The sequence below is a fragment of the Panthera uncia genome, assembly GCF_023721935.1.
Source record: "Panthera uncia isolate 11264 chromosome A1 unlocalized genomic scaffold, Puncia_PCG_1.0 HiC_scaffold_17, whole genome shotgun sequence".
Taxonomy (NCBI): domain Eukaryota; kingdom Metazoa; phylum Chordata; class Mammalia; order Carnivora; family Felidae; genus Panthera; species Panthera uncia.
This window is the reverse complement of record NW_026057577.1, coordinates 18,177,188-18,203,099: the sequence shown is the minus strand read 5'-3', so window position 1 is coordinate 18,203,099 and position 25,912 is coordinate 18,177,188. Positions and strand designations below refer to the sequence as shown.

Below are 25,912 nucleotides of genomic sequence, written 5' to 3'. Positions count from 1 at the left end.
ATAAAAAAATCATCCTATTGTTTTTAATGGCTTTGCATTTTCAATCTTTTACTCTTACGTACAGAAATTTAAAAATGAGGCTGTATCGTAGAAAATTAAACCCATCACCATTTAGTCCTACCCTATTCCAAGGTACGGATTTATTTAAAATTCTTATGTGATTAATTTATCACTAAAAATGCTCTAATTACCACACACCATACAACCATCCTAATACCTGCACCAGGTAAACCAAACTGAAACCACTATCAGTTAACCCTTCTTTCTTACACTGATAATGCATAGCATTCTTTACAAATAGACCTTCTCCATCAACTATAATGACTTTAACACAAAAACTGTGTACGCTTCTATGCAAAGTAGCAATGTACATATGCAGCCATGTACAAATCGGTAAAAGTTCAGCAATGCATAACTTACAGAAATTCCCATACAGAGAAGCCTCTACAGGGAACAGAAGTATTACGTACACTTAAGATGTCTTCTGAAATCAAGCAAGCAGAGACAGAGAAGGGAACTCTCAGAAGCTGCTACGTCGACTGTCCCCTACGTGAGCTGAGATGACGTCTACTCTAACCACTGACCCACCGCTAGAGTGTTCTTCACGATTTTCATTAATACCAAAATACAACAGGCGATGTTCTCATTAGTTTATTCACTTAACTGCCATGGTTTTTTACAATGTTCTCTTTGTTTTCTCAGACACAAGATTACACAGAAAGAGGAACATTTCTTAAATTTCTTGAAAACAGACAAACTCTAAGAATCAGGCTTTTAAAGAATTAAAGGAATTTTAGATATTAACCAATGTATATAGCCAGGTTTCAAGGTGTGACCCTAATACAACCGTTCTTAAAAGTACTATGATCAAATGTCCATACATTATGGAATCACCAACAGTCTTTTAGCTAGCAGACAGACCCTATAAATAGTTTGGAAAAGGATGTGCAAATGGAGGCATCTATACACCAGAGCAAAACACAGAGGGAACATCTAAATCCTGACTTAACAAGGCACAAACAGAGAAGGCACAGGGGTCAGTATAAGGCAGAAAAACAAGCCTTTTAAAGTAACAGCTCTCAGAAGGCAGTATTATGAAGAGGTATAATTTTGAAACAGCCACCGATGCCATTATCAAATTACTGTTTAGAACTACACAGTTCAGGGCACATCAAAAGTCAAGACACTAACTTAGAAACGATGATTTAACATAAGCATAGTCTCAAATAGTATATTTAATATCATTTCTATACTTACAGAGTTGCCAACAACAGTAATTGATAACAGAAAAAAAGATTATTCTACTTCTTTTGGGAAGTAACAGTTTATGACAAAATAAGGTTATTTTACCATTATAAAGGTATCAGTTAATAGAGAAATTCTGAGGAACACATAATTGCAACGTTTCCCCGAACATAGCCCATTAAAACCAACTGACGGGAAGGAAATAACATAAAGAAGTAATACTCAGAATCACTGTTCATCAAAGGAAATCTCTCCATCAATTTCAAAATATACTCCAGGCATTCTCATAAAGTATCAACAATTCAACTGAACTTTTTCTCAAATACATAAAAAAATAAATTATTCAAATGATTAAAAACCTATGCTTCTCTGGAAAGTGATTATTTTTAGATGGCTGAATGGTACAGTTCAGTTAATTAGATAACGATCTGCATATCTCCTTGGTTTACCATTTCCATTCATTTAAAAAATACTTATCATTGATTTTTTTCCTTCTGTTTCTAGATCCCTAAAATGAGGAATTAAAATTACCTAATTAGAGAAAAATTCAAATGAAATAAACTTAAAAAAAATTTTTTGAAACTGTATGGCTATGTTTCTATATCAGAAATGAAACTCAAAATTTAATAACATAACAATCTTTTATAATATTGGAATATCAAACTTTCAACATCAATCATACAAGTTTAAAAAAGCTACAGGAAATTTTGGACATTACATATCGTAACTTCACATCTTATGAGAAAAAACAGTCTTTCTCATTTAAGAATTTATCATTTCAACCATTTACCAAGGACCTACAATTGTCAAGCATTTTGCTCAGTTTCAAGGATAAAAAAGCAAATATAGCATTTCACTGCCCTCAAAGAGTTCATAGGTCAGTGGAAGAGACAGACACAAGCAAATAATCACATCACATAGTACGATACAAAAGTAAAGATATGTTCAAAATAATTTCAGGTCAAAACATAAGCATTTCTGGAGAGAAACCAATGTCAGAACATGCATTGCAAAAGAGGTGACATTTAGCGAGGGCCTGAAGAAAGAAGGAATTCATTGAGAAAGAAAGACATTCCACAAAGGAGAATACAGGCAGATGAAAATAATAAGATCTATTCAAGGAAGAGTACGTTCAGTGCAACCAAAAAGTGGATTAGTAGAAAAGAGAAAAAAGTTCAGACTTTACACTAAATGATACGACAGAATTCTGTGATCATCCCAAAAGGCTTAAATCAAAGATAACCAACTTTCTCAATTTGAATGGGTGTGCCACTAACGGAACAAGATAATCCAGAAGAGCAAACAGTTCTCTGGAAAGAGAGAAAAATCACTGGAAAAGGAGAAAAGAAGGGAGGGACTGAAAATCTACGTAGAAAAAATATCTGATTCCACTATGGATATACGTGTAAGTAGATTTTAAGTAAGTAGATTTTAAGAATGGAAGCAGGAGATAAAGAATTAGAAGTTATCCTTATTTAGAAAGCAATTTCATCCTTTTCTCCCTCCCTCCTGTTACAAAAACTTCCAGGATCGTAAGGATGAAAGCCACATTCGAAACACAGGAGCAGGAAGCTAACGAGAGTAGATTCCTCACTTTTGGGAAGCTGTATCAACCTCAGAACCATCTACCTCCAACTCTTTGTTTATTTTCCCTCACAGAACATCCCCTGACTTGTTTAAACTACTGTCGTCATGATTTTTGTTATCGACTGTCAAATTCATTCGTGCCCAATGCAGGGGTCAGCATGGTTCCCTCCCCGTTCCTCTTCTCACGTGACACTCTACCCGAGCAGGAGACCTCATCCATTCCCTTAGCTTTAGAAACCGCCTACGTGCTGATGACTGCTAAATCTCAACCCTCATTTTACCCAATAAATGCTGAGTGTCTGTGACAAAATAAGGCTATTCGATACATTACATTTTTGCTACCGAAGAAAGTGATAATGGTATAAAACAATATTCTAATCCCATGGAAAGCTGAGTAGTAACCTGTCAGCCGTACACACTGCAGTCAAGTGGTACAGTCCCACTGTATGTACAGAACGGATTCAGTGAACAAATAATAGAGAAAAGAGGGATGTTTTCAGAGAAACTAGAGAAAGAGAAAGACTTACCGGAGGCTCAAAATCCAGACAGGCAGAACTAGATACGTTATAGATGTTTTCACATCTCACTAAGTGATTCTGAGTAAATCCACCTTTTGACTTCTGCTTTTACTGTGGTAAGGCATACATAATATAAAATTTGTTCTTTTTAGCCATTTTTAAGTATACGGTTCAGGGCCGTTAGGTAAATATTCACAAGCACTGTGGAACCACCATCACTGTCCATCTCCAGAACTTTCTCATCACCTCATACTGAAACTCCATACCCATTAAATACTATTTTCCCATTCCCCCATCCCTCAGCCCCTGGCAACCACCATTCTGCTTTCTGTCTCTATGAACCTGACTCTCTAGGTACTTCAAATACGCGAAATCATACGGTATTTGTCCTTTTGTGACGAGCTTACTTTGTTTAGCCTAATGTCCTCAAGGCTCATCTATCTCGTAGCATGTGTCCAAACACACCACATTTCATTCATCCAGTGATGGACACTTAGGCTGTTTCCGCCCTTTGGCTATCGCGAATAATGCTACGAACGTAGGGGTACAAATCTCTGTTAGCATGCAATCTTTTGCATATATAACAAGAAGGAGAATTGCTGCATCAGATGGGAATTCTATCCTTAATTTTTTTTTGAGGACCAGTCATACTATTTTCCATATCGTCTGCAGCTGTACCATTTTACATTCCCACTGGCAACACATGAAGATTTCATGTTTCCACATTCACACCAACACTTGTTTACCGGTCTTTGGTTTGTTTCTCATTTGTTTGGTAAGAGCCATTCTATGGGTGTGGAGTGGTCTATCTTTGTAGTTTTGATTTACGTTTCCCTAATGATTAGTGACACTGAGCATCTTTTCAGCTGTTTATTGGCCATCTGTGTATCTTTGGAGAAATGTCTACTCAAGCCCTTTGCCCACTTTTGAACTGGATTGTTTGTATTCTTGTGGTCAAGTTTTAGGAGTTCTTTAAACAGTCTGGATATTGAGTTAATAACCTATTTTTTAAAGAGAACACTAACAATCAAGCTACTACTCAAATAAAATACCATGAGGGAGTTAAATTACTTTGAATGGCTCATTTTTGATTAAGAAGAGTCTGAAAAGATAATCAAGTATCAATTCCAAAATCAAACTATTTTAAAATCATGGTTCTCTCCCCAAACAATTAAACTTTTTTTTTTTCTACAGAGCTCACATGTGTACTCAAAGATGCTTTTAAAATTCGTGGCTCATAAAATACTACCTAGGAACCAAAATTCACATGATTCACATAAATCGCTCAAGAATATTCCTATTTGGCAGCTTCATGCAATACCACTCAGATTTCAACCTATGTAAATGCTACGCCATGTAGCACAGGGGACACCCTGATATATACAGACTGTCCGGAACATGGTAGCCCCTGCTCACTGTGGAACACTGCAGTCCTTTGGCATTCAAGTGGTAGAGACATAGGTTTCATTTTTATTACTACTCTGACATAATTTCTAAAGGTTAAAAAAGGCAAAGAATATAATAATAAAAGGGTGCCTTCGGTATTCAATTCAATGACTCCCTGCACTCTAAAGTGACTTATTCATTCTTACCTAATTAAAGTGTTCAATCCTATTTTTCCAAATGATAGTTTTACTACTTAAGTAATGATAGATCTGTTGTCTTTATTGGCCCAGCCTCCAATCTTCCTTCTGATTAACACCTCAGCTTGGCATTCGGCAACCACCTCACCCCATTCTCAGTCCCTGAGTTTCAGGTAGCTCCTGAAATGAGCATAAGATCTAAGTCTGGGAAATCAAATTCATAGTGATTAGAATGAGGAAGGGCACAGGACACAAAATAAGACAGATTCAGTCCTAAATCTTCTGCTAGAATTCTTAGGAAAGGAATGCTATTATAATTGCTAAGTTAGGCTAATGGTAATCACCTCTGCTATCTCATAAAAAGAGCCAAGCAGAAAATGAAGCTTCCACACACACAAAAAGGCAGAGCACAGACACAAACTCACAAATGTCCCTGATCAAAGTATTTGAAGTCCTGGACACAATAATGTCTTAATGTATTGGTCCCTTCCCTGAATTTCCAAGATATGAGCCAATAAAGCCTTTCCCCCCCCCACCCCCCAATTCGCTTCTTAGGGCTTTCTATCACACTTGCTAGTCCTAACTAATATGTACAGCTTCACTTAGAATTAGTTTTATCTTCCTATTCTTTAAATCCCTCAGTCATCAGTGAAAATTTTGATAACTCCTGGAGGACTATTTGTATCAGACTTAAAAATGCATTACAAGAAGCCAATAGTGATAAAAACATTAATACAAAATGTCAACTCATCGTCCCCATAATGACTACTCATTTGAAAAGTATGCTCTTAGGAAAAAAGAATGTGCAAAATGAATAATGTGTTAAGAACTGCTCAACTCTATCAACTAAAATGTAAACACGTGCGTACAAAAAGACACATGGGGAAAAAAAATCACATTCTACTAAATCCAGGGCAACAAAATATCCCTACCTGGTAAGAAACCACACGTACAAAAATCATTATAGTTAGCAGAATAGATGTGAACAGAGAAAGTATAGCTGTGAGAAGCTTCTCCATAAAGGAAATGCAACATACTATAGGAAAATTTCTCATTACTTTTTTCCAACAGCAAAAAATAATCCATTCTCACTAATTTTAGACTTTCTATAAAAATACACCTGTATTAATTTCCTACAGCCAATATAATTACTGCATGCTTGTGGCTTAAAAGAGCAATTTATTTGGTCACAGATCTGGAGGCCAGAAATCCGAAATCAGTCTCGCCAGGTTGAATCCAGGTGTTAGCAGGGGCGCATCCCCGCTGGAGGTTCAAGGGAGAATCCTAGAAGGCTGTTCCAGGTTTTCGTGGCTGCCAGAATTCCCTGCTTATGGCTCTATCACTCTAATCTCTGCCTCTGTAGCCACTTAGCCTTTTCCTCTTCTATGTATGTAAAATGTCCCTCTGCCTCTCGTTCACAAGGACATTTATGACTGTGTTCAGGGCCATGGAGATAATCCAGAATAATCTACCCATCACAAGATCCTTAACTTCATCATTCCTGCAGAGGTGAATTTACAGGTTCCAAGGATTATGATATGGATCTCTTCTCTGGGACCATTTTTCAGCCTACCACTATGTGCTAAGCCATTTTAATAAGTGTAATGTCACCAAAAAGGCTAAGGATATTAGCTATACGCAGCTTGTATTCTCAAATTTTTTTCACAATGTTCTCTATTCATATTAGCACCAACACAGTCAGCTCCAAAAATGTCGTAAGTAAAATAAAAAGAGAACATTAACAGTCTAGTAAGGAAGTGTCTCGTAAGCATAGCCTTAAGAAGTGATTCACTTTCACCAAATTTAAAATACTATTCTTTGAAACCAAAGAGTTATTAATCATGACAACTCATTTTATTACAAATTTAAAAATTAATGTAAGACTTTACCTCCAGATCCTAGCTGCTTGTAGAATCTGTATTCCAAATGTAGCTGTGGTGCTCTGGATTTCATGGGCTCCTAATTAAAAAATCAACAAAAATAACAAAAAAATATTTAAGTTACTAAAAGATCACTAAGTCCCTATTCGAAATGTTCCAAATCTTGGTACCAACTCTTACATACTTGAACATTCTACTAGGCAGCTTTTTCTAAAGTTAGAACCAAATAAAAATGAACTTTGCATTCAATTAAAATCAATTGATGCCATACATGTACATAAGGTTAAGTGGCTATTAGATGAGGCAGTAAGGAAATCTATGTTTGACTCTTTGACCCTAAAGGAAAATAGACTCTGAACATTCACGACTAGGGAAATGGTAGCCCTTACTCTTTCTCCTGTTCCCAGGAATTCACCTCTGAACTGTGTATTTCTCACGTAATGCTTTAGGGTTAAAGGGAACTATAGACAAGTAAGAAAGAACAAGGGTGAAAATATCAAACTTTCCACAGGAGCAACAATATATTTTTTAATTCTTTTAGCTACGGTATAGCTTATAATAAAACACACCATTTGTGAGCATTAGGTCCGAGAGCTTAGTTAACTATACATACTCCTGCAACCACCACCTCAAAAAACCTCTAGAACATTCCCATCATCCCTCCCTCAGACGTAATGACTTTTGGACTTCTGTCACCTTTGGATGAGTTTTGTCTGTTGTTGGATTTGATATAAATGACATTATGTTTTATATGTGTCTGGTTTTTTTCACTCAACATAATGTTTTTGAGACTTTACACACAGAGAAACAACGTAAGCAGAAGCAACAGAAATTTTAGACATAAGAAATAAATAATAAAGGTATGAAAACATCTGCAGGACACTACAAAGCAGAGGAACAGGAAATCTGTACCAGACCCAATAGAAAAGTATAACAAAGTAACAAGATTTGAACAAAATCAACAGAATCTCAAAAATATTTTTAAAGCTTCCATAACCGAAATAACAAACTCAGTCTGCCAGCAGATTAATACAACAGAAGAGAGAAGTAGGAAACTCGAAGATACGTGGAAAAACATCTACAGAACTAAAACATGATGTAGAATCCATCTATGTAAATCATATGGAATGCAATATGAAAGAAGAAAAATGGAAAATACACACACACACACACACACACACACACACACACACACCATGAGAGATCTGGACAATACAATGAAAAGGTCTAACAGACATTTGATAAGAGTCTCAGGAGGAAAGAAGAGAGACAAGGGAGCAGAGGCAGTTAAGTGAAGAAACAATTGCTGTGAATCTGCAAGAACTGATGAAACACAACAAACCACAGATTCAGGAGGAATATGGATCCCAAACAGAATAACTAAAAACAAGGCTATCTCAAAACATAGCGTCATGAAAACTATGACCCATGACAAACACTTCAGACCAGGAATGATTAAAATCCCAGGGGAAAAATTATAGTCCTAAAGATCGTCGTAAGAGAAAACCAACAGCTTAGCTGTTGAGAGGCAGGACAGACACGAAAAAGCACAGACACTAAAACTAAAGCGTCCGGAGTCAGAATCCGGAATCCACTAGTTACTAGCTGAGTAGACTTTGGCCAATTACCAACCTTATTGTACTTTTCAGTTTCCTCCTCTATAAAAGAGGAATAAAACTTTATCTTTTTTCATTATACATATACGCATATATTTATTCCTATTTTATATATATATGTATACACATGTATATACATGACTGAAAACAGTGCCCTCCACAAAGTGAGTGCTATCATAACTATAAATTCTTCAGTTAACTGTACAGAAGTATGTAACTATAAAATGTAAAGAAAGATGCCCACGTATGCAATCACCAGTGAAATTAAACACATAACTTATTCAATCACTCAAACTCCCTTGGGAAAAACAGACACTCAGATCTAATTTAGGTGAGTCAGTTCAGCTTGATTCCAGTACTTTACCAGCAGTAAAATTTTATTATACCACCATATAACAAAAGTCACCTCATCACACGTTGACATTTTCATGATTCATTAGCAACAGGTTATTATATAAGTGCAAATAACAACATATAAGGGTGCCAGGTGAGGTCAAATTAACAACTTACCCTGAAACTAACTATCCATCTGAACTAGCATAACGTTAAATGAACGTAAAAACCTTTCTAAGAGATAGCAGAGCTGAAGTTATCAGTGACTATGCTCTCTCAACACCACTGTTATCAAAATGCCCCTATTTCTACCAAACTAGAGAAATCAGATAGCATTGAAAGCATCCAAACTTAACATTTTCAAGTGATTACTTTTAAAGCAGCTTCTGAAGAAAACTGGGATCTGTTTTAAAGATACAATATATACAAATAAAACACAGAAGGATATTTTATATACATAAATATTTAATGAAGTAAGTACCAAACTATGGTCCAGTCGTTCATGTGAAACGTTTTCTGTTCTACCAAATAGATTTTTGGATCAAGTGGAGGCGAAGACGATGCTGTGTAGCATACTTCAAAATACGAAAAAAAGAGCCCCCAAAATTGCCAGTTTTACAAAAAAACACTATTATTATATGTAGTGCTGACCACTGTGCTTTAAAAGGGGGCACATCACACCAGAGAATGACTGTCCACAAAAAAAGGAAGGAGGAAAGAAACGAGGGGAGAGTGACACAGCACGAAGATAAACTAAAGAGAGTTGTACACACGCGTGTATACATAAGAAGGCTGGAAGATGACAGACTGATTGTTTACTAAGGCCCCAATGGTGCCAACAGCGTCAACAAGCCCCAAATCTGAACAGAACAGGACCCACGGGTCACCAATTAGTGACCGAAACAGACCAGGAAAGGACAGTCTAGAGCAGTGGCTCCTGCTTTGACACAATGGTTTCCGTGTCTCAGCGCGTCAGGGAGCATCGTTCACAGGCCCCAGGGAGCGGAGCGGCTCACCCCAGGCTGCTGCAGCAGTTATCTGGGCGTTGCTACATTCCTATCCTTGCGGGCCACCCCCACTCTCAACACCACACATTGTCTAGATCCTAGACGGGTGGCCTAGAACATGGAAAAAGGAAGAATTCCAAAGAAATGAAAGTCAGCAATGCCCTTTCAAACACTGTCCAGTCCCTGCATCCTGGGCCTCCCTATTCTGATTCATACAGACTAACTCCCCTTGTTCTGATTTCACGCTCAGAAGGGAACCCTGTAATTTTAAGTTGCTTTCTCTGTAGATCAGCCTACAGAAAGCAAACATATCGTTTATACTGAGTTGGGCATTGTGGACATTAATGGCAAGATACCTCGTTTGAAATTAGAAGTTAACGCTTCCAAGTATTTACATCTCTGAAAGCCTGACTGATTGTGTGAACTGAATGATTAATGGGGAATTGAATGATTACTGTGTGAACTGAATGATTACTGTGCATCTACCTTTAATTAACAGGGACAATCTGAAGAGAGACCCAACCAGATTTGCCATCATAAAGCCAAGGGCCAGACCTTAAACCAAGGTGAACTCATCTAGGTCAAGGCCAGCCCCAAACTACATGTCAGCCAGCCAGCCAGTCTCTCCTGGGGCTCTAACAACCTACTGTGCATCTTTACTTCCCAGTGAAAATACACAGCATTCGTTACGGTGAAACTTGGTCTACACTCCCTGAGACACTTCACATTGAGTAGTACGGTTTTCTACCTCATCCCCAAAGTTTTTCTGTTTCTCTCTATAGCCTCTTCTTCTAATTCTCTCTCCTGATTTATTAATCTCACATTACCCCAGTAACAGTGGTTATTTTGGCAGAGGCAAGATTGACAATGGCAGGCAGACTGGAAAAACCAAGCCAGGCTTAGCCTCAGGGAAACCTGGCTGGCAAGACGGAGAGAAAAGTGGTGCCTGAACAAAGTTGTGTCTTCTAAAGTTCCCAGATCTCCAATCTTCCAGAACAGAGCTGCCTTACAGCTGTCAGAGATGGCACACTGAGGACTTGAGAGTGGTTCCATGGGAGTTTGCTTTCCCTGCTAGCTTCCTCACACATCAGTAATTTCTGAACCCCTGAAGGTCAACTAATAGCCACTTTTACCATGTTCAAAATATCAACGGAAAAAGAGATACTGGAAGCTACCTGGAAGGACATTGTCAAATTTTCTTTTATGTTTATTTTTGAGGGGGGGAAAGGCAGCAGGAGAGGGGGACAAGGGACCTGCTTCAGCAGAGAGGGACCTCTCTCTCAGCAGAGAGCCCAATGCAGGGCTCGAACTCACGACCTGAGCCCAAGTTGGATGCTTAACCGACTGAAGCACCCAGGCACCCAAGGAAAGAGGGTAATCCAGAATACTAAGGACACATTTGTCCAAATACTTGAATCATTAAGAGAAATTTTGCTTTCTAGTTTTTCTCTAATTAAAAACGCCAACGGGCCAGTTTCTTTAAATTACAAATTGTGCCAAAACTCAAATATTAAATTCTATGATATCAAAGTAAAGGGATTGAGTTTTCACGGCATGGAAAATACAGACATTTTACACATTATCATATACTTGAGAGTCATGTGGATGCTAGGAGCTTAATCACACACACAAAAAACCAGTTATGCATATCATTTTCCCAATAAACACTCAAGTTATAAATGATATGAAACCAAAAAAGTAATTAAAATGTAAACTAATCATCAAAGAAAAACAGGAAAATAATTAAGGGAAAAAAAAGAAACACAAACTTACCAGTTTAATTGCCACATATTCATTTGTATATAAATTTTTCCCTTGAAAAAGAAAGAAGAAAGGTCAGATTGTATCAATAACTGATTTTTAAAGGTACATTATGTAAAACTCTACTCTGGGTGAAAAAAGAAAGCACTAATACATTTAAATGAAGCAAAGGTTTTTGCTCCAGAGATCGAAGCAATGACAAGGAAATCTTAAATTGATCCACCCAAGGACATATTTAGCATTTCACCTGGATTCAGAGTAGAAAGTGATACTTAAATAAGGTAGCCCACTTAACAAAAATAAGAAGATTCTTATTTTGATGCAATATTGCACACAACTCAGAAAGTAAATCAATAGTCAAACACATGCTGAAAATACATTTAAAAACCAGAACTCCTATATGAAAACAGGAATACAAAATTCCTTTCCCAATCACTGCCTCATTTTAAATCCTTCATTATTAAAAATAAATAAATAAATAAATAAATCCTTCATTATTATGGTATGTAATCTCATTAGAGCTCATATGCCATCTAGTAAATATATTATACACACAGGAAACTCTGGAATATATTAAAAATGAAATAAAGTAAGAAACATATTATTTAATAATTGGCTCTGACAAACTAGCTAATGACTTTGAGGGGGAAATGGGTTTATTAGCACCCTACCTTATACCCATATTAAATGCTGAACATTTAAAAACTTAGATATAAACCATAAAACAAGAAAAAATGCTTACCACCCAATATATGAAAGTCTTTATGGGCATTTTAAAAGGTGGGAAAAGGTAAAAAGAAGATTTTATACAGACTGGAAACCATAAAATATATTAAGCGTCTCTATCTGTATATTGAAAAACATTTATCATATACAAAGAATAGGTAACTGACAAACCAAAATAAAAACTCAGTATCTATAACATGTAAAGAATTCAAATGAACTACAGTAATCTTTGGCATTGCCAATGGAAAATAATCTAGAAAATTCCATTGGGTCAGTCAGCATCTATAGCCCAAGTGAAGTAATACAGAAAAATTTAGAAGCAATAAGTATACAAAGACAATCTAATACCTAAATTAAAGTGTTTCTTCACAAGCACAGGAAAAAGAAAATAGCACGTGATTTCTGAATTTCCAGTATTTTTTCAATAGGCATTCATTATTTTTATAATGAGAAAAACAGAAAAACGATTGTTTTTGTTTTGTTTTTTTAACTGTGACAGTAACTGGCCCTGGTCACAGTGGCTGCTGAACAAAGAATGAGCAACTTTGACACATGGGATTTTCTACCATAATACCCCTAACTTCCTTTTCTACAGCAGCTAATGAACGGCAGTAAAACTTGTAGGCAAAATTTCAGTCTCTGATAGGTCGCCGCCATTATACAGTAGTGTCTGTTCATCCAAATACCGTACTCCTTTTTTGAATCTCGTCCCTATTTTATAAGAATGAATGAGGAAAAAAGAGAGATTAAAAAAAAAAACAAGCATTCGCACTAACACTTAATAGATAGGTCTCATAACCCATGACAGTTGGCACAGAGATGGAACTCAACAGGAGTGCCAAATGTGGTGAACGTTTAGCAATATAAATGTATTACAAATACAAATATATTTGTATATATTGTATACATAAAAATGTATTATAAATGATAAGTATATTTATTATACTATATATATTTGTATGTATTATTTAAATATACATAATATATATATTAAATAGCTCATGAATATAAATTGCCGATCCCGTAAATATGAAACCAATCATACCAGAAACCTATCATATTTTTAGTCAATTAGTTCAACATTTAGATGTGCCTTCATGTATACTTTCAAGAATATACTATACATGAAATTTCAGACATGCACTAGTAGGCAGAGAGTGAATACTTTAATGATATGGTGAGGAACTTTATCTTGAGGAACTGTGTCTCACAAAGGAATAATTCCATTTTGAGTTCAAAGACAGAATTTGTATTTCCTCAAGACATTATTATCTTTTCCTAACTATATGATGTTTAGTCACAGGTACAGAGGGAAAATTATTCACAGGACAAGAAGTTAAGTTATATATAGATTCCACAGAACCAAAATATACCAATTCATCTAAAAGTACTGCTTTTATTGGCATTTACATTCAAAGGTCTTTTAGGTCATGGTACAAAGCACTTAATCCTTAAAGCATGATCCTTTTTTTGAACATTACAGATTTTGTTGAACTTCGAGGATTATATTTTTAGACATGAACAATGGTTAAACAATACATTTTTGTTACATCCCCATCACCTAACATAGGCATAGGCTCACACACTTGGCTTCTAATCAGTGTTTGTTGTTTCGGGCATGAACAAATGACCTGCTTGTAGGTATGTGTTTGTGTGTATTACATGTGTGACAGGGAGGGAATGTATGTATAAGGGGAATCCAGTTACGACAAGGCGCCAAGCAAAGTAGTTCCAATTAACTGATATTTTAATCCAATTTCAAAGGTCACTTCCAGGAGAGCTTTCTGCTCTACTGAACTTGAAAAGATGGTTTTACCAATTTTGAGTATTTGGGTAGTAATTATCATAGAAAACCCTGTTCTACAAAAACTACGTATCTGTTTATAGCAGGAACTATTAGTTACCCACCAGTATCCATGCCCTCCATTCTATAATAATAGAACCAGTCCATTTTAAAATGGCTGTCCAGCTAGAGACTACATTTCCAGCCTCTCTTTCAGCCTGGTGTGACCATGTGATTAAGTTCTGGGTATGAGGGGACATAGGTCTGTCACTCCTCACTTCCAAAAATGAGTGTTTTTGACATTCTGATCCTTCTTCTTCCTCTTGCTAGCTGGCTGGCTGGCAGATGACAAAGACAGGAGCAATCACCTTGCACACAGAGACTGAATCCATATACTGAGGGCGCAGAGGCGCCCTGACCGCCATGATGCCGTTTCGGCTTCCAAATCTCTGATCAAGCAGACCCCACAAAGCCTGGGCCCTGGCCTGAATAAGGCTGGCAAGTTTCCTTCCTTGCTGACCCACAGTGAGAACATGGTGGCCGAAGTGAATGAGGTGAAGTCCATGATCAAATTCCAGATGAAGTTGCTTTGCCTGGCAGTGGCCATTGGCCACGTGAACATGACAGATGATGAGCTTGTACACAACATCCACTTAACTGTCAATTTCCTGGTGTCATTGCTAAAGAAGAATTGGCAGACTGTCCAGCTTTATACGCATCAAGAGCACCATGGGCAAGCCCCAATGCCTGTACTAAGGTGCAGCTTAATAAACCCTAGTGCTACCATTAAAAAAAAAAAAAAAAAAAAAGCCCCAAGGGCTCTCCCTCTGGTGTTACGTGAAACAAAAACCAAAAACCAAAAGCAAAAAAACCTATTTTGCTTAACACTCTATATTCTAGGATCTCTTAGAGTATCACCGTCTGTTACTGATTAGTACATTTTTCAATTAAGTTTTATAATACACTACAGTTAGTAACAGTAAAAAATCAGTAAGCATAAAAAAATGATGAATGCACTCAAATCTGCATATTTGATATAGAATGTAGGGCCTGCAAAATTTTCAAAACAACTCTTAAATAAAAACCAACAAGAACTGTGAACTATACATAAAAAAGAAGACAAAAATAAGAAAAGTTATTGAAACTCCTGTCATATACCTAATGATGTCAAAAACTAGAGCCGCTTATTTCACACTCACATGGTATCTCATCCAGCAATTTATAGCACCCTTTTTTGTGTTCTTTTAGGTGACAGTCAGTCAGTTGCAACCTCAAGAGGGGACATAGCAGAGGCTCAGGAAAACAAAGTTTATTATGCTCACAGGTCCTAGAGGAGAAGGATCCTATTTTGGTCAAGTGGTGGAAGACAGAAACAAGGGAGGAGAAGCTCAGGCCAAAGCCTTTATTGGAGTTTCTACAGAAAGCCAAGGCAAGGCAGGGCAAACAGTTTAGGATTAAGTAGTCTGAGTAATTCTGGTGGTCTTTGGGCTATAGGAGGGGTCTCTTGTTGTCTTGTACCTCGTCATGGGATGATTAATGAAGTAGAAGCCAGCCTGCTGGAATATACAGGCCAGGCAAAGGAGGTATGGCTCCAGATTGGTTACTCTGCAGATCAGAGGCATGCTCCCAGCTGAATCCTTTGCTGTCTCTAAGAATTGGCTAGCCCCAGCGGGAGTAGTCTCTTTCCAGTCAGAAAGATTTTTTTTTAAGAGGTCAAAATATAATACACAAAAAAACAAATAAATACAATAAAACACTATATTTTAGCTAGCTATGTTTGTTCTCATTCAGTACCTATCAAAAACATTTCCAGGGGCGCCTGGGTGGCTCAGTCAGTTGAGCATCCAACTTCGGCTCAGGTCATGGTCTCGCGGTTCGTGGGTTTGAGCCCCGCGTCGGGCTCTTTGCTGACAGCTCAGAGCCTGGAGCCTGCTTCGGATTCTGTGTCTCCCTCTCTCTCTGCCCCTCCCCTGCTCGCTCTCTCTCTCTCTCTCTCTCTCAAAAAAAAAAAAAAAAAAAAACAAAACAAAACAAAAAAAACGCCTTAAAATTTTTAAAAAGAAACTTTCTAGGGGTTTTTGATGATTGTCTAAGCTAGAAACGGATCAGAAACGCACAGAATGCAAGCCTTACCACCATACATATAAAGATAAAACAAAAACACATTGAACATTTCACTTACAAATAAAAATGTACTCTCAATTACTTAAATTTGATTTTAGATTATTTGCAATGTTTACCTATTTTTTTTTTTAAATCTCAAGGCCAAAGTTTTATGCCACTTTTTTTTTTTTTTAAATCATTACTTGTATGAGTAGTTTCAATAGTGCTTAATACTGTCTCCTCCTGGGGCATTTAAAAATGGCTGGGGGGGGGGGGGGGCGCCTGGGTGGCTCAGTCAGTTAAGCGGCCGACTTCGGCTCAGGTCATGACCTCACAGTCCGTGAGTTCAAGCCCCGTGTCGGGCTCTGGGCTGACAGCTCAGAGCCTGGAGCCTGTTTCAGATTCTGTGTCTCCCTCTCTCTGACCCTCCCCCGTTCATGCTCTGTCTCTCTCTGTCTCAAAAATAAGTAAACGTTTAAAAAAAAAATTTTTTTTAAATGGCTGGGGGAAGGCATTTGGGGTTGTGCATGGAGTTACAACTTTTATTTAGTGCCCAAGAAGTCGGAAGTTGTAAACAACATGAATATCTGGGAAAGTCCTCTCTGAAAAAAGAACTGCCTAGCCTAAAGTGCCAACAGCATCTGTGTTGAAAATTCCTTACCTATAACACGTATACCTTATATTCTTTCTCACCCAACACTAATCACAAAAATTTTAGTGCCAGGAATCAAATACACAAGATGTGTCTTTAATGTAGTTTTAAAGCAAGCACTTTAAGAATCCAAACCAGGTTTCAACATCAGCATGTTTATCCAGGTATACAAACCATGTTTCAACAACTGTTTTTATAGAAAGAAATTATTTGGGGCCTTTAAAAAAGGAGTAAAATGCCACTTTATTTAGTGTCCTGTCAGTAAGAAGGAATAAAATTAATAAATTAGCTAAGTATAGGTGTTATCTATTTTATAAATATGCATAAAACACAAAAATAGAGTATAGAGAACACATTTAAATAAATCAATTTATACAAATATACAACAAATAACCCTAGACAGATACAGAGATTCAGATAGATAAGTAGATGACAAATGGATGGATGGATGGACAGACTAATCATCTTATTCCTGTTTCCAATTATTCACACACCACAAAGGGGTATTTTACTGGTTTTTCACTATGCAGCATATATAGTTTCAATATAAGGTACACATAGTTTCTCATATTACCCCAGTTAAAAGGGCCAGCTAGAATTGTTCTGTGTGTTTATACACACATAGACGTGCATACATACACACAGATGTGTTCGTAAACATATACGTATTTATTTTGAAATAAATTATATGCAATCACTTTTAAATAAAAATGGCCAAAGCACTATAGTAATAACAGTCAGATCCCAAAGAGAGATAGGGTACACACATACATATAAAATAATGTGCACCTGTAAAACTACTTCATATATATATATATATATATATATATACTACAATAGGCCATATTTTTTATTTTAAAACAGAACAAGTATTTTAATATCTTTTAAGCATGCAGGTCAATGCTTTCCTAAAATATGCAGGTATACTGATGGTCCTTTTACATGATCGTCTGAATTTTATCTTCACAACCAACTAAGAAGGAGCAATAATTCCATTTTTTTAAGTTTCTTTATTTATTTTTGAGAGAGAGAGAGTACATGTATGTGCATGCTCGAGCGGGGGAGGGGCACAGAGAGAGGGAGAGAGAGAGAATCCCAAGCAGGCTCCTTGCTGTCAGCATAAAGTCGGATGCAAGCTCAATCTTACAAACCATGAGATCATGACGTAAGCAGAAATCAAGAGTGGCATGCTTAAGTGATGAAGCCACACAGGTGCCCCTTTTTGTTTAAGTTTATTTATTTATGTTTGGGGGGGGGGGGGGGGCAGAGAGAGGAGGAGAGAATCCCAAGCAGGAAGAATTCCATTTTCAAGTTGAGGAATTTGAGGCCTCAAGTGGTTAAATGACTTATGTTTTCCATAATAGCAAGAACAATTTTTCTATTTTTCCAGTATTATCAGTGCCTAGTCATGCTTCATACATGATGGACAGGCAACACGCTTTGAATAGATGGATAAATGGAGCTCAGAGTTAGTAAGTAAATAACCTAGATTTTCTAATTCCAAAATCAGAAACAGTCAAGAATTTTAAAATATCTAGCTCAATCTCCTAAAAAGTAAACTGTGAAACATTCACCCTTCCAAACATTTGAGTCCCTACTAAAATGCAAGAGTCTGCCAAACACGTCAATCACAGCTATTTACAAAGTATGTCATTGGCTTTTACTGGCTTGCTTCATTCAAAGATTTAATGTGCCTTAACAACACAAAGTAGTATTAAAATGAAGGGTGACCTACAAATTCAGGTGTTTTACAAGATGAAGAGAACTAATCGAATAGATAAACACACAATTGGATTTATTTCTTCTAAGTGGGATTGCATCTAAGGAAAATTGTGAAGCCAAGTTTTTCCTTTTTCCTTCTCAAGTTTGCATTCTCAGTGGTCCACTGACCACAGCCTCAGGGTACCTCAATATTGACGCCCATATAACCATGCTACCCTCTTCTTATTTCTCTTCACTCAAGAAAGCCACATCTCTACTGTTGTAGGAGTTAAAAACCTAGATTTTAGTCCCAACTATGTCATTAAATTGCTGTGTAACATCTGGCAGATAACTTTCCCTCACCGAGTTTCAATTGCCTTTAATGTAGAGTTAGGAGATTTAATTAGACCAATGTTTACCAAACCTGCCTGATTAGAAAAAATAAACTGAATCAGCACCTTGTGTGCCTTATTAAGAATATAGATTTCTTCGTGCCACTCTGGATATATGTAAATTTCACTGTTTTGGGGTTTTTTTTGGCAGTTTCAGTATATTACCTTGATTTTAAGCCATACATATCCTCCTGAAGTGATCAGTTAACTAAATGTTTTCAAATCTGAAAAAGTAGCCTAAACATCATTCTTAAAAATACACAGCAAATGGCACCTTATGGGGTGTTTTTTATCAGCTTGTCGGGGCTTGAAATTTACTTTCTTTTTACTCATATTCCAGATGGGTGATCTCAAGTAAATACACATTCTTATAGTAGGGAATTCCTTACAAACAAAAATACAAGTACATAAGAAATTTCCAATATTTATGTTCTTTAAAATTACCACAGGTAAACAACTAAACAGTAACTAAACGATTTTCATTAGGAAGTACTTTTAGCTTTTAAAAAAACGCTTCAAACATAATGGAATAAACAAAATAGTCTTACCTAATCGTAATTCTCCAAAATTGCCACATCCAATTTTTTTTCCAACTCTAAAGTTAGGTCCAACCATTAAAACTCCAGAAGATGAAGACCCAGTTCCTCGAGTATTGTGTCCCGACCGACCACTAGGTCGTGCCATTCTATCATCTGATTTGTCCTTGTCTTTCTTTTTATTATCCATATCAAGTTTGCGGTACTCCACTTTGAATTCTTTAATCAAGACAAGCACACTGAAATAGGGTATTGTGAGAATAGGTACATCACTAGGTTAACTGTACCAGGTGGGTAATTGTTAACATTCAAATTGCAGTAGGTAGTCTGTTAACTGGCGCGTGTTCATCCCATTCGTAAAATTTTTCTCAGTTGTCCTTTCAGCAAAACATGTCTTCCAAATTATCCTTTCAACGATGTAAGCTGATATTGATAGAGAGCTAAAATATTAAGAAAGGAAAATTGGTCAACTTAGAGAATTAAAAGAATGTGTTCTGGGGAAATTAATAACATTAAGTTTAGGCAATGGATTATTGCAATTTATGGATTCCCACTTAAATCAAACCACAGGAGACTTAAAGTGGCCATTACTATCTGTCCTATACTTTAATACCAAAGAGATCACAAAACCAAAGAAAAAGTATTAAAAATTAAAAATGTAATAAAAATGTACTATTTCATAAGCTAATATAATACATTCACTAACTTAAGACCTCCCAACTTAAAATCATTTCAATTCTTACCAGCAAGGCAATATAAGATTTTCCATTTAAAAGCAGAAAAAGAGAATACATTTTGCAAATGAGTGAAAGACTTTACTTAAAATGTCCTTCCACATGTCCATACACAATAATCTCAAGTTCTTTCTGAATACACATTCTCATTTGATCTTCATTATTTCAAATATTTATTACCCATTACCTATATACAGAAATGTACTTCAGAAGTGGTAGTACAAAGAATATTCTTGCCACCCATCACAGGAAACAATTTTATTTTAAGATTTTATTTTTAAGTAATCTATACACCCAAAGTGGTGCTCGAACTCACAACCCTGAGATCAAGAGTCACAAGTCCACTCACTGCAGGAGCAATTGCTCACCCTCAGGAAACAATTAATTCTTATGGAACATTTGAACTAGACTTTAAAATATAAATGTAATTTCACAAGATTAAGAAATACTGGCAGGAATCAACCTCATGAAGTAGAGAAGAGTGATATGTTTTCTAATTTTCTAATATATACATGAAAACAGTAAAGGTCAAAAAAAAAAAAAGTTTTTGGAGGAGGCTTCCCCATTCATCTCCCCTAGGAATTTCACCCATCTAACATGCCTCAATTCTGCAAGCGTAAGCAATCCTCCTACTTTTGTTTGACCAATTTGAGTGGATTCCTACTCTGCAACTAAAGAAGCTTTGACGTCAGAACATAAGGAAACCAGGAGGAATATCAATATCATGTCTTATTCCTATTTCTGAAACTGAGTACATAATGCAATCATAACAGAAATTGAAACAAACAGTATTTTCTGATCAATTTCCAACAATCCCTCAAATATGCAACTAGTTCTAACACCCAATGTGTTTATACATTTTCTTATTATATTTGCCATACTGACAGTTTGCAGATAAAACTGTAAGCCTCTGTTTGGTATATGTAAAACCAAATAAGTTCTACACATACCGTTTACTCTGTTTCCAAATATAATAGAATAACTGATACTGAAACTATGTCCTACTGTAAATAACTGTAAAAGTGGATAAAACTTAGGAAACTTCTTTTTCAGGCACTGGATAATAGGCACTGTGGTCTGTGATATCTGAGAAGAAGGAAATGCATAACGTCAGTCCCACCTTTACCCAAGCTCTCTAGCCAGAAATAATTTTGTGACTACAGCACGAACAGGTGAAACACAGATAGTACAAAGCGATCACAGATCAGAGTCACTGCTGAAGCAAGTGAAATTTGCAGGACATGGTAAACAAAGTGAGGCAGTGGTACAGTGCTGGGGGGTAGGTAGTGGTAGGGCAAAAAACTAGACTACACATATGGGTGGCGATATTCTGGAATATCTAGTAGATCATGGCTACTATGGGGTTAAATGAATAATGGACATACTAAAGGCTGCACAGTGCTGGGAGAGCTTTAAGTTCCTATGTAGTCATGAGGGAGAAATCTCAGTAATGTCCCAGGAACTGAGCTGACCCACCACAAAGGCCAGGTCTTAAGAGTAAGGTCCATACCTTAGAATCAAAACTACCCTAGACTGGCCCAACTAAAGCCTAAAACCAAGCCTAGATAGGATTAAGAATAATCCAATTAAATTAACTCCATTCCAGAAACTCAACAAACTTAAAGAGACGAAAGACCCAGACTCTTAACAAAGTTGAAATCAAATGTCTAGCACACAGTTAAAAATTACCAGAGATGCAAATAAACAGATTTCCTGCACAGTCAGGAAACCAAGCTGTCAAAGGAATGAGACTCCAAGATGAGTGATACTGAAATTAGAAAAGAGGTCTTCAAAACTACTAAATAGCCATTAAAGTTCTATTACATTAAAAAAAAAAAAAAAAAAAGAGAGAGAGAATGGGGCAGAAAAAAAAAAAAAATTTTAATAAATAATGGTTGAAATTGTCCCAAGTTCCATGAAAAACATTAACCTACAAATTGAGGAAATGTGGAAATTTCAAAAGGTATCAAGAGCACTAGAAATCAGAAATGCATGGTATTCATTTCCTTAAAAAATACTATTTGAAGCACAAATAATTTTTCAGGGTCATTTATAACAAAAATGGAAGTAAAATATATGGAAACACATATTGGGGGATGGTATATGAAATTACATTATTTTCAGATTGTTATATTGGTGAAGAATAATGTGGTTCAATATTAAGTAGCTACATATATATATATGTATAAAGAACACATATACATATAACATATATATATGTATTTTAACACTTAGACCACATATAAAAATAAATTACAATATTGGTGAGGAATAATGTGGTTCAATATTAAGTAGATATGTATTCTAACACTTAGACCACATATAAAAATAAATTACAATAGGAATAGCCAGAAAGCTAAGACAAAATATAAAAATAGTAAACAACATTTCATTAAAACAAAAGAGAAACAAGATAGAGGACAAATTAACAGCAAGACGCTAGACTTATAAATATACATAAAATGAAAATGGACCATTTTCTCAAAAGTCAAAAACAGTCAGACAATATAAAAAAGCAACAGCCAACTCTATGCATCTCTAAAAACAACTTCAAATACAAAGACACAAAGAAACTGAAAGTAAAAGAAGAGAGAAAGATATACTATGCAAACAGCAAGTATAAGAAAGCTTGAGAGGCTATATAATATTATCATACAAAGTAAATATCAAAACAAAAGAATATCTCCAAAGACGTAGAAGTCCATTTCATAATACAAAAATATTAAACAGAATGACATAAAAGTCATAAATATGTATGAGCAAATTAAACTAAAAACTAAAATTAACAAAACTAAAACTAAAAAAACTAAAGGGAAAAGACAATGATAGTTGAAAATGTTAACAATGTAGTTTCAGTAAATGATGAAGCAGAAGACAAAAATATTAGGATGTATACTGATAGAGTAGATCAAAATATTACCATCAATGACCCTGTACTATTTACAAAATACAACATCCAAAAACTGCAGAATACTATTTCCTTTAAACATTCACCAAGAAAGATCATATGCAGTACCATAATTTAAGTGTCATATAACTAAAATATTATAGAGCATATTCTCTCATCAAAACAGAATTAGGGCACCTGGGTGGCTCAGGCAGTTGAACATCCAACTCTTGGTTTTGGCTCAGGTCGTGATCTCACAGTTCGTGGGATGAAGCCCCAGGTCAGGCTCTGCGCTGACAGTGCAGGCTCTGACAGAGCAGAGCCTGTTTGGATATTCATTTTCATTCTCTCTCTCTCTCTCTCTCTCTCTCTCTCTCTCTCTCTCTGTCTCCCTGCCCCTCTCCCACTTGTGTTCTCTCTCTCTCTCTCTCTCAAAATAAATAAATAAACATTTAAAAAAAAAAACAGAAGTAAATAAGGAGTCAAAAACTATATATCTAGAAAATCCACAAATACTTGAAAACTAAATACACTTAAATAATTCATAAGGTGAAAAACAAGTCACATGAGAAATCAGAAAAAAACTAAATGTAATAATGAAACATTAAATTTTATAAGCTGCAAATAGATCAATGCTTAGAACAAAATTAGAAGCTTTAAATGCCTACATTAGAAAAGAAGTTTTTAGGCAGTGATCTAGGTTTTCTTCTTAAAAAGCTAGAGAAGAGCAAAATAGAAATACTTGAACAAGTACTTTAATAGAGCTATTGTTAATATCCCATGGACGTGTATGTAAATATAGTTTCAATGAATGAACACAGGAATTCTCAGCAGATAAATGACAAAATATCAAACAAAAAAATGCAAACTCAAAGACTCATATCTGAAATGAAAAACTAACTTCAATGGATGTACTTAAGAGTAAATTGCATAAAGCAGAACCAAGTGTCAATGAACCTGAAAGGAGATCCAAAGAAATTATCCAGGGAGCAAAATCAATAAAATAGAAAATAAATAATAGAGAAAGTAAATAAAGCCAAAAAATTCATTCTCTGAAAATGGTCAATAAAAGTGACCTAGAAAATTTCCTCCTAGAAAAAAGGACCAAAAATAAAAAGAGAAAATCCACAAAAAACAAAAAACAAGAATGAAAGAAGGAATATCACTGAAGAACTTATAGATTTTAAAAGGATAAAGGATAATTATGAGCGACTTTATGCCAATTAATTTGGTAAGTCAAATAAAATGGACAAATTTCTTGAAAAATCCAACATATGGTTACAAGATGAAACAGAAAATATCAACAGCTCTGTATATATATATATATTTTTTAATGTTTATTTATTTTTGACAGAGAGAGAGAGAGACACAGAGCATGAGTGGGGGAGGGGCAGAGAGAGAGGGAGACACAGACTCCTAAGCAGGCTCCAAGCTCTGAGCTGTCAGCACAGAGCCAGACGCGGGGCTCGAACTCACAGACCACGAGATCATGGCCTGAGCGGAAGTCGGATGCTCAACTGCCTGAGCCACCCAGGCGCCCCAAGCTCTGTATATATTTTAAATTTTTAATTTTTTTAGAAAAACCTCTCAGATATTCGAGTGATGATTCTAGTTATATGAAGTTCTAGAATCGGCAAAAATGAGTTGTGGTGACAGAAATCACATCAGTGTTGCCTAGGGTGTTAGGAAGTCTGGTTGAAAAGTAACATGAGGGAACCTTTTGGGGAAAGGAAATGTACACCGTAACTGAGAGGATTACAAAGGTGAATACATTTGTATTCAAAGGAGTATTCAAAGGAGTTTACATTTGTAAACTCATCAAACTATACTTAAAACCTCTGCATCATATTATATGTCAGGAACACTTCAAAGTATGACTTTTATTTATTTTTTAAATGTGACTTTGAGAAATAACCCACATCCAAAACAATTAATGCGTTAGCTGAAAGTATGTTTTCTCCCTACTATAACATTATCATAAAAGTTATCTTAAAATGTTTTTTTTAAAGCTAAGGAACATATCAGTATTTTATTTTAGAAGTTTTAAAGGGCCCTTCTATACTTCTATTACTTCTAGAAGTAATTTTCCTCTTATAATTTTTCATGTTATTTTCAATACATGTAGCTTTTTGTTTATATTTAATCAAACACCCAAAACACATTCAATGTATAACAGGAATTCAAATAATAAAGTAAAAATACCCCTTGGGATACCCATACCCCTTGTCCTTTGTCTCCTTTACCTACCCAGAAGTAATAACCATTAATTACCTTCAGTTTGGTATGTACGCTTTTTTTGTAATGCCTTTTTTATAATACATGCATAGCCTCACAAAATGCACTATTTCTCGGTCTGCTGTTTGTTTTACAGAAGTCCTTGTGAAACCTCTAAAGAACCAAACCTGCCTGCATTTGAAAGTGTTTCATACATTAAAGGGCTATTATTGCCCTTTCTCCTTCGTACCCCTCTACCAGACATGGACCAGGGAGGAGCAAACCAGCATAATGAATGGGGGGAACAGAGAGTCATGAGACAAACCCAAATCCCTTCCCCAAAGTTCTGGAGCCAAGGGCCAAACCTGAAAGAGGGACGTGGGGAGACAGTGGTAGAAATAAGCAACCTATCAGCTTAAAACTGAACTTCAAAATTGCAACAGGTACTTTTAATACCTGAAAATAAGTCCACTGCTAAACGTGAACTTATTCTTATAAACATGTGACAAGGAAGCAATAGAAACTCACTGAGACGCCATCTATGAGTGGCAAAGGGGGAATAATCGAAGTAGATATATGATAATACTGGTTAGTGAGAAATGAAGCTGTTTCCTGTTTTACTCCATCCAGGTCACCACATTCAGGAAACTTCAT

The 25,912-nt window shown here is 36.0% G+C and overlaps 1 protein-coding gene across 6 annotated transcripts in view; it reads right to left on the bottom strand.

Moving 5' to 3' along the window:
- The window catches only part of CSNK1G3 (casein kinase 1 gamma 3), a 100,304-nt gene that overhangs the window by 53,691 nt on the left and 20,701 nt on the right, over nucleotides 1-25,912 (bottom strand). For all 6 annotated transcript variants that reach the window (XM_049649105.1, XM_049649104.1, XM_049649107.1 and 3 more), the window contains exons 2-4: nucleotides 19,436-19,863; nucleotides 11,543-11,583; nucleotides 6,823-6,892 (exon numbers count right to left, since the gene is read on the bottom strand). In XM_049649105.1, the coding sequence (XP_049505062.1) occupies nucleotides 6,823-6,892; nucleotides 11,543-11,583; nucleotides 19,436-19,613 (289 nt within the window). In that variant the 5' untranslated portion in view covers nucleotides 19,614-19,863. The remainder of the gene's footprint in view (nucleotides 1-6,822; nucleotides 6,893-11,542; nucleotides 11,584-19,435; nucleotides 19,864-25,912) is intronic.